The sequence below is a fragment of the Mixophyes fleayi genome, chromosome 4 (genome assembly GCF_038048845.1).
Source record: "Mixophyes fleayi isolate aMixFle1 chromosome 4, aMixFle1.hap1, whole genome shotgun sequence".
In the NCBI taxonomy this organism is placed as follows: domain Eukaryota; kingdom Metazoa; phylum Chordata; class Amphibia; order Anura; family Limnodynastidae; genus Mixophyes; species Mixophyes fleayi.
The window spans coordinates 339,788,882-339,802,971 of record NC_134405.1 but is presented as its reverse complement, the minus strand read 5'-3'; the positions used below and the strand labels follow the sequence as shown (position 1 = coordinate 339,802,971).

The 14,090-nt window shown below is 42.8% G+C and overlaps 1 protein-coding gene across 1 annotated transcript; it reads left to right on the top strand.

Annotated features, from left to right (window-relative positions):
* The first annotated feature begins 551 nt into the window (after positions 1-551).
* Positions 552-3,009, top strand: LOC142153238 (E3 ubiquitin-protein ligase TRIM39-like). Its single transcript, XM_075210634.1, has one exon. It carries the CDS (start codon positions 614-616, stop codon positions 2,276-2,278), a length of 1,665 nt encoding a protein of 554 aa, XP_075066735.1. The 5' UTR covers positions 552-613; the 3' UTR covers positions 2,279-3,009.
* The last annotated feature ends 11,081 nt before the right edge of the window (positions 3,010-14,090 follow it).

Sequence of the window (14,090 nt, the reverse complement as noted above, 5' to 3'; positions counted from 1 at the left end):
AAAGCACAGTTAGGAGGTATGTCCTGCTTCACAGCGTACTGCTTGTGAGGGGAGAGTTGTGTGCACCTAACAGTACTGCACACAGTATTGCCCGTGTATTTCTCAAAACAAGATAGCCATCATAGGGGCCCCCCTGTCTTAAGTGCTCGGGCCCCTCAGAACCTTAATCCAGCTCTTATTAGAGGGACCCCATAATTTTTTTTGTTAAGGGCCCCAAAATCCTAGATAAAACCCCGCCAATAAATGTTATATATTTGTTTTATAAAAACCAGGTTCTAAGTATTGTAGATAGTAAGACATATTAAAGAATACTAGTGTTGGGTTTTCCCTTTACATAGATGCAGCAATTTAACACTGTTTGTTGTGTGATTAGTAATTTAACAAATAACTGATTAATTATGCCTTCATCAATTTTTTTTTAATTCAAAACTAAATGGCTATATTTTTAATACATTAATTGGGTAATCCCTGCAAAATGTATTATTTTCAACTTATTAAATAGCCTTTACGAATTCTAAAATAAGTACATTTATCTGCATGATGTCCCTTTATGTACTAGCTGTGTCCCTTAGTATAACTAAGCCTATAGATATAATGTGAGTGACAAGCTCAGATGTTGCCCTGTATGGAAAATGTGAAACACACCCACTGGTTGCTCTGCTTTCATTTCTCTCTCTTGCAGTCAGCGATGGCGTCTGCTGATCTGAGACAGGAGCTGGACTGTTCCATCTGCCTGAACATTTATACAGATCCTGTAACACTGAGATGTGGACACAACTTCTGCCGGGTCTGTATTGATCGTGTGCTGGATACACTGGAGGGGTCTGGAGTTTATACCTGTCCTGAATGCAGAGCAGAGTGTCAGGAGCGTCCTGCACTGCAGAGGAACATAACTCTGTGTAACATAGTGGAGAATTTTCCGTTTACTCGGCCAGATCAGGAACAGACTGGGATCTTCTGTACTTACTGTATTCACTCTCCTGTACCTGCTGCTAAATCCTGTCTGCATTGTGAAGCTTCTCTGTGTGATAAACACCTGAGAGTACACAGCAAGTCAGCAGAACACGTTTTATCTGATCCCACCACTTCTCTGGGGAAGAGGAAATGCTCCGTCCATAAGAAGATCCTGGAGTATTACTGCACTGAGGACGCTGCCTGTATCTGTGTGTCCTGTAGTTTGGCCGGAGAACACAGAGGACATCAGGTGGAGATGCTGGATGTGGCCTCTATGAAGAAGAAGGAAAAACTGAGAAATGTTCTGCAGAAACTGACCACAAAGAGAGAGGAGACTGAGAAAAGAGTCCAGAGACTGCAGGAGCGCAGGAGAGAAGATCCAGAAAAAGCAGCTGGTGTAACAGAGAGAGTCACTGCCCTGTTTAGAGACATCAGGAGACAGCTGGAAGACCTAGAGAAGAGAGTCCTGAGTGAGATCTCCAGGCAGGAGCAGATAGCTTTAACCACAACCTCAGATCTAATCCAGCAGCTGGAAATAAAGAAGGACGAGCTGTCCAGGAAGATGCGTCACATTGAGGAGCTGTGTAACATGTCTGATTCAGTGACTGTCTTACAGGATCCAGACACAGGTGACTTGTGTGATACTGAGGACAGAGAGAGACATAATGACCAGGTCCATGGTGTAGGAGATCTGGATGTGGGTCTCATCTCAGAGAAATTACACACATTATCTGATTTAATAAGCAGTATAAATGTATGCTTCTATGTGCAGAAACCTACAGACATATTACTGGATATAAACACAGCTGCTAATAATATACATATATCAGGTGACATGAAAACTGTATCTGTGCCATATATAAACCAGAATCATCCAGAAACATCAAAGAGATTTTGTTATCCTCAAGTATTAAGCACCAGGAGATTTTCTTCAGGGCGACATTACTGGGAAGTGGATGTCAGTAAGTCACGGAGCTGGAGGGTAGGGATGTGTTATCCCAGTATAGACAGGAGAGGAGATCAGTCACACATTGGATTTAATAACAAGTCCTGGTGTTTGAGGTGTTATAATAATCAGTATTCAGTGATACATGACAGCAAAGTGGTCCAGTTACCTTACAATATTCCCTGTGATAGAGTGAGGATATATCTGGATTATGAGGCTGGACAGATGTCCTTTTATGCTCTGTGTGACCCGATCAGACACTTACACACCGTCACTGCCACCTTCACTGAGCCCCTTAAAGCTATATTAGGTGTATATGATGGTTGTATAAAGATATCTGGGGAAATCAGGAGCTGGGAAATATGTAATATAATGTAAGAAATCTCCCTAGACTGACATCACAGAAAGGGGAATCTGATTGGTGGGACGCTTAACCAATAGAGTGAAGCAGTGGGTGGAGCTACAGCTGAGCTCCTCCTCCTGTGTAACCAGATAACCAGTGTGTCTGCATTTGTTCCCTTGTTGGTGTGTAAGAAACTTTCATTATAAATATATAAATATACATGTATGTGGGAGTTCTCCATATCTGAGATTGGCTACAATAACTGTCTTTCTTTTAGTGTATATCCTATTACAGTAGTCAGTGCTACACTTGCTCCTATTGGCTGTTATATATACAGGGGGTGAATGGGATGTTGTCTCTGTAAAGCTTCTGAAAGATTAACATTATCCAGATCTGATACATGTTTCTTTAATCTGTCTGTTATAACCAAACTTTTTATCTTGAAATCAATATCTTACAAGGAAAATGACCTGTTACACATATTGTTCAGATAAATATCACTTACATAAAGAGAGAGAGAAGGGGGTGTTAGGATCGGGGGGGGGGGGGGGGGGGACACAACATTTAATATTATATCTTTACATCTCTGAGAATGTGTATGTAACTAACAAAGTAAAGATAGGATGTGGTTTGTATTTCGAAAATAGACCAAATGGGTAAATAAACTTTTTTTTCCTTTTAAATGTGTGTTTTATTCAAATCTATTTTGTAATATGTGATAAAATAAAATGTTACCTTGTAGTTCCTTAGAAGATAATGCACTTTATAAATGATTTCTACGGTCAGGTGACTGAATTTCTTAACTATTTGTTGGAGCGTAAATACAGCAGAATAGATTTTCACAGGACAATCTAGGAATGGGCCATACATTGGTCCTATAGTAACACCGCAATAACAGAAGTGACGGTAAGTATACATTTTTTATCACGGTATTACAGCTGTCACTGTCTCTCCCACTCCTCGACCAATGACTGACTGACCTCTGGATCCTGTGACTGCTACGTAAGGTTTCAGGAGCTCGCACAAAGCCGGTCACTGAAATCTCCCTCTTCCTCCCATTCCGCCTCTTTACATTTCAGTGGGGATATAAGATTATTAATTGTTGTCTTCTGTGTCAATGCAATTTAAGTAAAAAATTAATTTTATTAATTTAATACGAAAAACATATTGATGGGATGCAGAAAAGAAAAGGGGGATATGGTTTACAGATTTGCACATTCACATTGCAGACATTTACCAATATCCATCTCAATATAACAGTCCTGTAACATATAATTTAGACATTCTCTGCGCTTATAAAGAAATTTGTCATTAGATGTCAATAGAGGTCGCTAGAGGAGGGGTAATAGGGCTTTGGGGTGACGGACAGAGAAAGTGGGGGTAGTAAGAGTCATGACACTCTTGTCAGATTATCAAGCCCATACTAATTGGTTCGATCCCTCGTGTTATTCAGCCCATGTTGCCCAAGGACTACAGAACTTGTACGGGCAACTTTGTAAGTGATCAGAATGATTTTTTAATTATAAAAGGGATAACATAAAATATAGCAAAATAAATATATCTATTACAGCTGGTTATATGCTTTGAAATCATTACTTTTCAGACATATTAAACACACAGGCAGATTACATAATAAACTTTTCTTCACAAGACACTTGTTATATATTAGATAATAAACAGAGCATCTTATACTGTAAACTATTTTCTGAAACATTCGACACCGGCTGATCTCAAGGTCCTCAGTTTAATATTACAGCAGGCAGGTTAAAAGACATTTCAATTATAAATTCATTTTGAAGAGACATCTTTCTTTCAGTTATAATGCAAGTGTAAACATATATGGAATTAACCCTTACACTCCCTCCTGCATGATCTTAAATATACTGTATATTTTTCATTTACTTATTCTTTTATATCCTGTTTTTTTGTTATATACATATATTTTTTTTCAAACTCCAACTGCCCAATCTGTATCTTTAACGTTATGTATCTATTATCCAATAAAGTGGATTCTCTTCCATATTTCTCCAAATCACTCTCTGAGTAATAGTCCATGGCTAGGAGTGCTTTCCTATTGGATTATACAATATAAAGTATACATTTTTAGAGTGATAGATTTAATTTCAAATATCTATACAAGATATACAAAACCCATTATCACAAAAGTGTACACACATATATATAATTAAAACCTAATTGTGTGTAAGAATTAAGAATATATGCTAGAATAAAAGAGTATATATGGAGAATATATCAGAGTATAATTACAACACAAAAGGGATATTATATATATTTCCTCTCTATACTCCAAAATTAATTTTTAATTTGACCCCGATGGATTATTCTCTCCAAAATTAGTTGGGAGGCTGACCTGGGTCTGCTCTGATGAAGACTGGACTCAGGCACCTAAGAGCCTTCGGGACACCACCTTCTGCATCCGATTGCAACATATTCACTTATTTGTAAATCTTACACCAGTTTCTCTGTTTAAAATGGGTGGTAGACAAGGCACTAACTGTCCAAAATGTTGTTCCCATGATGGACACTTCTGGCACCTGTTGTGGGACTGTCTGGCAGTTCAGCGGTATTGACCGGATGTGTGGAGATGTATTTGTGACACTGTACCAGGTGCTCACCCCCTCCCCCCCCCCCCCCCCGTACCCCTCTGATCTGTATGTTTAGTGTCTCATTAGAGGATACCCTGAATAAAACAATGTGCAAATGTATCTGTATTCTCCTGGCAGTAAAAAAATTCATAATAGCCCGTACGTGGCTTGCTGCTGATTCCCCTGACTCCCAAAAATAGCAAGCTCTCGTAAATGATGATATGGGCCATGAAAGCTACATGTACACGGTTAGAAATGCCAGTCATAAGTATTATCAGATATGGTTTCGCTGGTACATAACCAAGTATATAATACATCTGGAGATGGGCAGGTTTATGTGTCCCCTGACTAGTATATCCACAGGCTTCTGTTTCTGGGTCCCTGGTTGGCATTGTCCTGCACATCCACCTGTTTATGTGTTGTCCTGAGCTATGTTATTTTATGTACAGGAATTCTGTTTTATATGCTTTGTTAGCTTATCCGCTGACACAGCTATTTATGTTTCAAATCTCTGCATTGAACAACTGCCATTATGTCAGCACTTTCATTAGTAATTGTTTACAACCTATAATTAAACATTTACCTAACTTGTTACTATATTTTTAACCTGGAAAACTTATATATCATTTCATTGATTAGATTAGCAAATGCATGTTAGAATAACATATATCAGTTTTCTTATTTGTTTGTTTGTTTTATAAAATTCTTCCAATAAATAACACATAATTAGAAATAAGCCACTAGGGGGCGTTACATGTGTAAGTGTCATTTGTAACACAGACAAATCTGTTGACTTTTTAGGGGATGAATAATTTTGCAAGCCACTGCATATGGACACTTTTAAAGCATATCATAGACCATACTTGCCAACATTTTTTTTTCTTTTTCCGGGAGATGCCGGCTGGGACGTGGGCGTGTAGGGGGCGGGGCTGCGAAATCGCGTCATTTTGGCCCCGCCCCCGTGACGGAATGACGCAAATCGCGTCATTTTACAGTGGGGGCGGGGCTAAATGCCGCGATTCCGGGTGAATCGCGGCGTTTAAACTAAATTTTCCCCCTTCCTATCAGGGAGATTGCCACACTCGTCCGGGAGACTCTCGCAAAATGCGGGAGTCTCCCGGACAATCCGGGAGAGTTGGCAAGTATGTCATAGACTTTAAAAGTGTGTGGCTCCGGCGTCCCAAGCAGGCCACACATGCGCTTTGGATGGCTTCCCTGCAGGCAGAGAACTACATATCCCAGCATGCAGTAGGAGGAGGAGCTTGTGAAGGAGCAGTTACAAACGCCAAAATTTTGAGGGGGACTCAGAGGGACAGACATCCTGGGAAAGGGACAGAGAATGACGGAGTAGCGAGTGTGTGTTGGCCTGACAATGTCGCAGGGGTAGCAGAGAGGAGGATCAGAGCAAGGAGAGCCACCTGTATGTCAGCCAGAGCAGAGACCTTCGGGAAGTCTGAGAGGTCTGGAGAAGAACAGAGGACAGCCAGGAAGAGAGAGATAAAGTGTTATTCAACATCTGCACAGAGAGGAGCCATCTTGGGATTTTGGGCTGGGAGCAATACTGATAAGTAACCCATGTTTATTTCACTTTTGATGTCACTGGACTGAACCTGTGTTATCAAAGTGACTACATCATCATCATCATCATCATTTATTTATATAGCACCACTAATTCCGTAGCGCTGTACATGATCGTGTATAGGGGAGAGAGGATGTAACAAAAGTATAAAGTATAGGCCGCCTTTATTATGAAGTAACGACAGTCTGCAGGAACCAAGTGTTGTTTGAGGAGAATGATATAACGAGGAGAATAAGGGGACCGGGACAGTGTGTTGTTCTAACTGGTTGCTAATCACCTGATCAAATTTAGACAGAGAAGAAAACAATTGTGTTGACACGGTGGCTCAGTGGTTAGCACTTCTGCCTCACAGCATTATGGTCATGAGTTTGATTCCCGGCCATATCTGTGTGGAGCTTGTATGTTCTCCCTGTGTTTGCGTGGGTTTCCTCCGGGTGCTCTGGTTTTCTCCCACACTCCAAAAAACATACTGGCAGGTTAATTGGCTGCTGTCAAATTGACCCCAGTCTGTGTCTCTGTCACTCACCGGACTGTGAGTGCTTCTTCCCGGACATTTAGGAACCGTGGCCGTCCTCCATCCTGAGGGACTGCGCATGCGCAGCCCTTTCTAATCCTTCAGTGTATGTTCCTTTAACTTAATTGGTAGATCAGGCAACACTCCCTATATTAAGCACCTGTGGTCAACACCACGTTGCCTGATCTTGGAGTCTCATTCCCCATGAGTCTCTGAAGGTGTTCCTGTGTTTCCTCGTGTATTCAGCGCTGCTGATTTCTGTGGTTTCCAAACCACTTCTACCTCTGTGGTTTCCAAACCACTTCTACTACTGTGGTTCCCATACCACTTCTACCCTCCTGTGTATCATCGTGACTGTTAGCTGATTCCTATCCGCTGCCTCCGTGCACTACAGTCTTCTAACCACTTCAACTCTATCATATATCATTGTGACTGTTAGCTGATTCCTATCCGCTGCCTCCGTGCACTACAGTCTTCTAACCACTTCAACTCTATCATATATCATTGTGACTGTTAGCTGATTCCTATCCGCTGCCTCCGTGCACTACAGTCTTCAACCTGCAACTCGTCTGTGTTTCATCGTGACTGTTAGCTGATTCCTATCCGCTGCCTCCGTGCACTACAGTCTTCAACCTGCAACTCGTCTGTGTTTTATCGTGACTGTTTGGCTGATTCCTATCCGCTGCCTCTGTGCGCTTCAGTCTTCAGCTCATCTCAACTCTCCCGTGTTTCCTCGAGACTGCTGCTTCTATTGCTATCCGCTACTCTCCGTGATCAACAGTTCCAGCTCAACTCTGCTCCCCCGTGTCCCATCGTTACTGCACCTGCTGGTTGCTATTGGCTACCTCCGTGTGTCCGCAGAGACCTGCTGCTGCTACTCCTCAGCTCTACTCGTCCATCTACTGCTGATCCGCTCTCCACGCTTTCCTGTGTTCCCGCTGGTCTCTACCCGCCTGTCAGCATTGGATTCGTGTCTCACTATTTACTCCTCTGCTAGACCATCACCATTCTCCAGGGTCCTCCAGGAGTCCAGTTCCACGCTCTACTGATTCCTGTATATTTGTTTCCCTGCTGGTCTACTTACCTGTGCGCTGCACCTACTAGACCACCGCTTCACCCATCCAGGGACTTCGCATCCTGCCGGCCTCCTGCCGTTCAGGTATCTCTGCACTCCTGTCTGACTGCCTTCTCCTGAACCACGGTATGCATACTTCTCATTGACTGTGCTGGTGTATTGCATATCTTGCTGGACTGTGTTGGTTCTCCTCTGGAGTTTGCTATCCGCTGAGTCTATTGCCATCATTGACTGTGTTATCTTGTGCCGGATTACTTCAAGAGACTTTCTATTATTGCAGTGCTGTTCAGTCATATATATATATATATATATATATATATATATTGTGCATATTACTGTGGATCGAGTTTAAGGTGCCCGTGTATATCTTGTGTTGCAGTCTCTCCCCGTGCACCTCCTCACATATATATTCAGTGGTACAACTTGCTAGAGGCAGACCACTGATCCCTGTTTCCAGTATCACCTGTTCCAGTATCCTCTCACATAGCAGTGGTACAACTTGCTACCGCAGACCACTGACTCCCCGGATACCTCCACTTGGATTCCATTCCTTCACTCAGACAGCGGTACAACTTGCTATCCGCAGACCGCTGACTCTCATCATCTCCTCGTTTCTGTTGGACATTCCTCCTCACTATAGCAGTGGTACAACTTGCTCCCGCAGACCACTGACTACCTTCACGTGTCCTTTGTCCATACAGTTCCTCGTGATATTATTACCTCCATATTGCCAGTGCTGCTAGTCATAGACTTTCCTGAGCATCTCATCATCTGCTATTTCCTGTTCCGTGATCACCCTGCTACCAGAGTACCATATTACCACCTATACTGCTCTGGTAAGCCTATCACCTGGTGATCCCTGAGTAAAGACTCCTAGTGCCCGTGACAGTCTCTCTGTATGTGAGGGAATTTAGACTGTAAGCTCCAATGGGGCAAGGACTGATGTGAGTGCATTCTCTGTACAGCGCTGCGGAATTAGTGGCATTATATATATAGCTGATGATGATAGATACTAAACAGTTTTGTTCATAAGTTATATGTGGCTGTTTTGTTCCAAGTGAAATACATTTATTTTTGATACAAAACTCCTTTAGAAACCAGTGTCCATTAATAAATGTGTTGGTGTGGATTCTAAAGACCAATCTGGTGAGATAAAATTTCCTTTGTGCGTGCCTGTGGTCCAGTGTAGGGGGGCGGAGGGCTCCTTGGTCTCTTTCTGGTGTTGCTATCTCCAGGACACTACCCCATGAAGAGCCTACGGTACTTAGACCATGGTGGAAGAACTGCGCGACACTGAATACAAGGTAAAGAGTCCATTTGCAGACAGGACACACAAAGACTAGTACACACACCCTAGCCAAAGAAAGGGGGTGTTACACGGGTGATACGATTTAAGCATATCTACATGTTGTAGAGATGGCAGTCATTATCATCAATTTGATGTGTTAAATAAATAAGTAAATGCTTAAAAAATTGCTCCCCCCTCCAAAAGTACTACTAACACTAGCGTTTATATTCTAGACTGGTAGCAGCAAAATTATGTAGATAAACATTATGGGGTCCCCCAGAAAAAGCCACTACCAGCAGTAGACTATGACAGGTGTACTGGTGACACTATAGCAGTGAAACCGAAAGCGCGGGGCATTGCTGTTGCACACTGTCCCCCAATAAAATTTTAGGACTTGTTGGGGGCTAATGGCTACATTGCTCAGAAAAAAGGGAAGCAGCATGTTTATTCAATGTCCGAAGATTATATAATCTGTTACTAATGGGATTAGTTTTTCTATTTGAAATTGTAAGCAAGAGTGTTGTAATAGCACACGTGGCCACTTGGTGGTAGTAGGATAGCAGTTCAACTCACAAGAGCAATAGAAATGAGAGCAATATCATAGATGGTCACTTGGTGGCAGTAGGATCACATAAAAGGCACACCTATATTACAAGGATTAAGCACTATTGGAATTAATTAACCCTTTGATAAACTAACTAAAGGACCAAACTTCAATATGGATGTCATTGTGTTATCTCTTGAGCAGGAAACTTCACCCCCGATGCCTGTGTTTGGTAAGTGAAATATTTAACATGTGTGGCAGGTTACTAGGCTTACAGCCTGTGTTCACATTGTAAGCTTTCAGTGAAACTAGGGAGAGTTTTGTCCTGGCCTTTTTCTTCTGATCGCTCCAAATATGTTTTTCTGAGTTGTTGGAGTGACAGGAGGATATTAATTAGGGATATCTGTCCAAATCAAATGGTAGAGTTATCGATTTAACTAAGTTTAATCTTCAGTATGCTGGAGCTTGCAGAATCCACATCTGCAAGCTAAACCACGACCCCCGATAATAGATTCCTTATGGAGAATTGCAAATGTCAACAGAATTACGATATGGGTTCATTCTCATGCAGCTATAATTATAATCATTAATCAATATAGCAAATGTCTGAACGATGGCTCATATTTTGGGGTCTATCTGCTATAAGGCTCCCCACAGTAACCGCTTCGCTCTGATTGCTTAGAAGCTGCTAAATCCACATATGGTTCAGCCATGATGAAGGACATTGATACAATGTGTTTCATTCCTACCATTTATGCCTTCAATAATATTTTTTTAATAACAAAGTAAATAACTGTAATTTAATCAAGTAACTTAAGTGCAATCACTGCAAAATGTGCATAATTTATTATTTTCAGCTTATTGAATGACATTTTCCCAAAACAGTACATATTTCTGCATGATTTCTCTTTATGTATTAGCTGTGTCCCTTAATATAACAGACTCTATATATACACCGATCAGCCATAACATTAAAACCACTGACAATTGAAGTGAATACCATTGATATCTCATGGCACATGGCAAGGTGTGGGATATATTAGGCAGCAAGTGAACAGTCAGTTCCTGAAGTTGATGTGTTGGAAGAAGGAACAATGGGCAACGTAAGGATCTGAGCGACTTTGACAAGGGGCAAATTATAATGGTTTGATAACTGGGTCAGAGCATCTCCAAAACGTCAGGTCTTGTGGGGTGTTCCCGTACATAGTGGTTGGTACCTACCAAAAGTGGTTCAAGGACGGACAACCGGTGAACTGGTGACAGGGTCAGGGGCGCCCAAGACTCATTGATGCGTGTGGGGAGCGAAGGCTATAGCCCGTCTGGTTCAATCCCACAGAAGAGCTACTGTATCTCAAATTGCTGAAAAAGTTAATGCTGGATATGATAGAAAGATGTCAGAACACACAGAGCATCGCAGCTTGTTGCATATGGGGCTGCATAGCTGCAGACCGGTCAGAGTCTCATGCTGACCTGAGTCCACCGCCGAAAGTGCCTACAATGGGCATGTGAGCGCCAGGACTGGGCCATGGAGCAATGGAAGTGTTAGAAGAGGAGCGCTACGCTCCATCTCCTATGTATACCTTGCATTTCCCTGGTGGTCTAGTGTATAGGAAGTGGGGCAGCAGCCTCACATCCGTGCCACACTACTGCGCATGCGCGAATGGCGAGACCGGAAGCTCGCACTTCCGAGTTTCAGTGTGAAGTAGTAAGACGCAGCAGAGATGCAGAGATGGCTGCGTATGGTGTATGCTCGGGGGGCATTAGAACTTCCCCAAAAGCCCTTATTAAGTGACCCATTGTGTGTTAAAGTAAACGTTTAAACATAAGGAATGGTAGCAGAAGTACGAAAGAATAAAAGGAAGCTGATATATCAGAAAAGTCCTTTATTTAAGTGCACAAAGAAAAATGCACAGCACAGGTGCCAGTATCAGCTTTGCTAAGTTAAAAGGCTCTGAAAACAGGATTACTATGGCGACAACACATCATCAGTAGGGTAAAACTAACCTATCTCACAACGGTCTAAACCCAGCTCACGTTCCATATTAGTGGGTGAACAATCCAACGCTTGGTGAATTCTGCTTCACAATGATAGGAAGAGCTGACATCGAAGGATCAAAAAACTATGCAACGTGGAAATTCGCCATGCGAATGCAGTTAAAGCAGGAAAAGTTGTGGAAAGTCACAGTTGTTCCAGGAAAAGGTGAATGGAGCCATGGACACCATTGGCTTAGCTGTAGAACAGCACGTGTACTCCATCATTAATAATAAAGAGTCAGCAAATGAGATGTGGACTGCTCTGCAAACTGCGTAGGAGGACAAAGGTCTAATTAGAAGAATAAACTTGAGGCGTACACTGTACGGGACGAAGTTAAGTGCCTGTGATAACATGAACGAGTATCTAGACAAAATGCTGTCAATATCCCAGCAATTGTCATCTGTGGGAGCACAGGTGGACGATGAGGAAGTCACGATGGCGATGCTGCAGAACCTCACACCAGAGTATGATTTCCTGGTAGTAGCTTTGGATATAAAGCTGACAACAGAAATCATGAGAGAGAAGCTGCTGCAGTTTCAACAGAGAATTCCTGTCAAGGCAAATGCTGAGAGTACCGATCTACTCACAAAAGGTATCTCAGTGTCTCTGATCACAGTGACTATACAACCTGTGAGAGACTTGTGGCTGGAGCAGTGAAATGCAAAATTGACCCTTGTGACGCATACTCTGTATCTCCCATGTGTGTCTTCCTGGAAAACATAAAAACAATATTAGAGGCAGAGTATACACACACTCAATCTAGAAGAAGTGTCACTCACCGGACCGTGAGTGCCTCTTCTCCAACTATTCTGAACCGTGGCCGTCCGCCATCCTGATGATCTGCGTATGCGCAGCCCCTATGAACTCTTCAGACCTTTTGCTTTTAGTTAATTGGCTGATCAGGCAACTCTCCCTATTTAAAGCACCTGTGTTCATTACCTCGTTGTCTGATCTTGGAGTCTCATTCTCTGTGAGTCTCTGAAGGTGTTCCTGTGTACTTCTCCGTGTCTTCAGTTTCCAGCTGATTCCTGATCATCGCTCTGCCGGTTTCCAGACCGCTTCAACTCTCCTGTGTTCATCGTGTCTTTAGTTTCCAGCTGATTCCTGATCATCGCTCTGCCGGTTTCCAGACCGCTTCAACTCTCCTGTGTACTTCTCCGTGTCTTCAGTTTCCAGCTGATTCCTGATCATCGCTCTGCCGGTTTCCAGACCGCTTCAACTCTCCTGTGTTCATCGTGTCTTCAGTTTCCAGCTGATTCCTGATCATCGCTCTGCCGGTTTCCAGACCGCTTCAACTCTCCTGTGTTCATCGTGTCTTCAGTTTCCAGCTGATTCCTGATCATCGCTCTGCCGGTTTCCAGACCGCTTCAACTCTCCTGTGTTCATCGTGTCTTCAGTTTCCAGCTGATTCCTGATCATCGCTCTGCCGGTTTCCAGACCGCTTCAACTCTCCTGTGTTCATCGTGTCTTCAGTCCCTGCTGATTCCTGCTTATTCTTCTACGGCTTCCAGACTGCTATTTACTCCAGTGTTCTACTCGTGTTGCTGTCTCCTGTGATTCCTGCATTAATCATCGTTGTTCTACTCGTGTCAAGTTCTCTGCCTGTGTTCTAACCCAGACGCTGATTACCGCTACCACTCACCTGTGGTCTCTACTCGTGCTGGCGTTCAGCCACTCTACTATTCCTGTATTCTCTCGTGGACAGCCTGCTCAACTGAACCGCGGTATGCTTACCCTCTATTGACTATATTCGTTTACTGCATATCCGCTTGGACTGTTATCTGTTTACCTACGGAATCCTCTATCTCCATGAGATACATATGCTAATTGACTTTCTCCCATTGGCCTGGATTTCAGTAGTGACTTTGTCTCTGCCAAGCAGCACTTGTCATATTATTATTGAATTGTATATATCGTTTGGGATCAAGTTCCTTGTGCTCTCCGTGTCTACATTCTATATTTCCACTCATCGACACCTGTGCCTATCCTCACCTATAGCAGTGGTACAACTTTCTGTACGCAGACCACTGACTCCTAGTTACCTTCTGGCACCAGTTACAAGTCCTCTCACTATAGCAGTGGTACAACTTGCTGTACGCAGACCACTGACTTCCCGTTACCTACTTGCACCTGGAACCAGTCCCATCACTACAAGCAGTGGTACAACTTGCTGTACGCAGACCACTGACTTCACTACCTCCTATCT

What these genes read in the sequence shown, in the direction of transcription:
- LOC142153238 (XM_075210634.1), top strand. Translation starts at nt 614, where the DNA reads ATGTTGCCCTGTATGGAAAATGTGAAACACACCCACTGGTTGCTCTGC.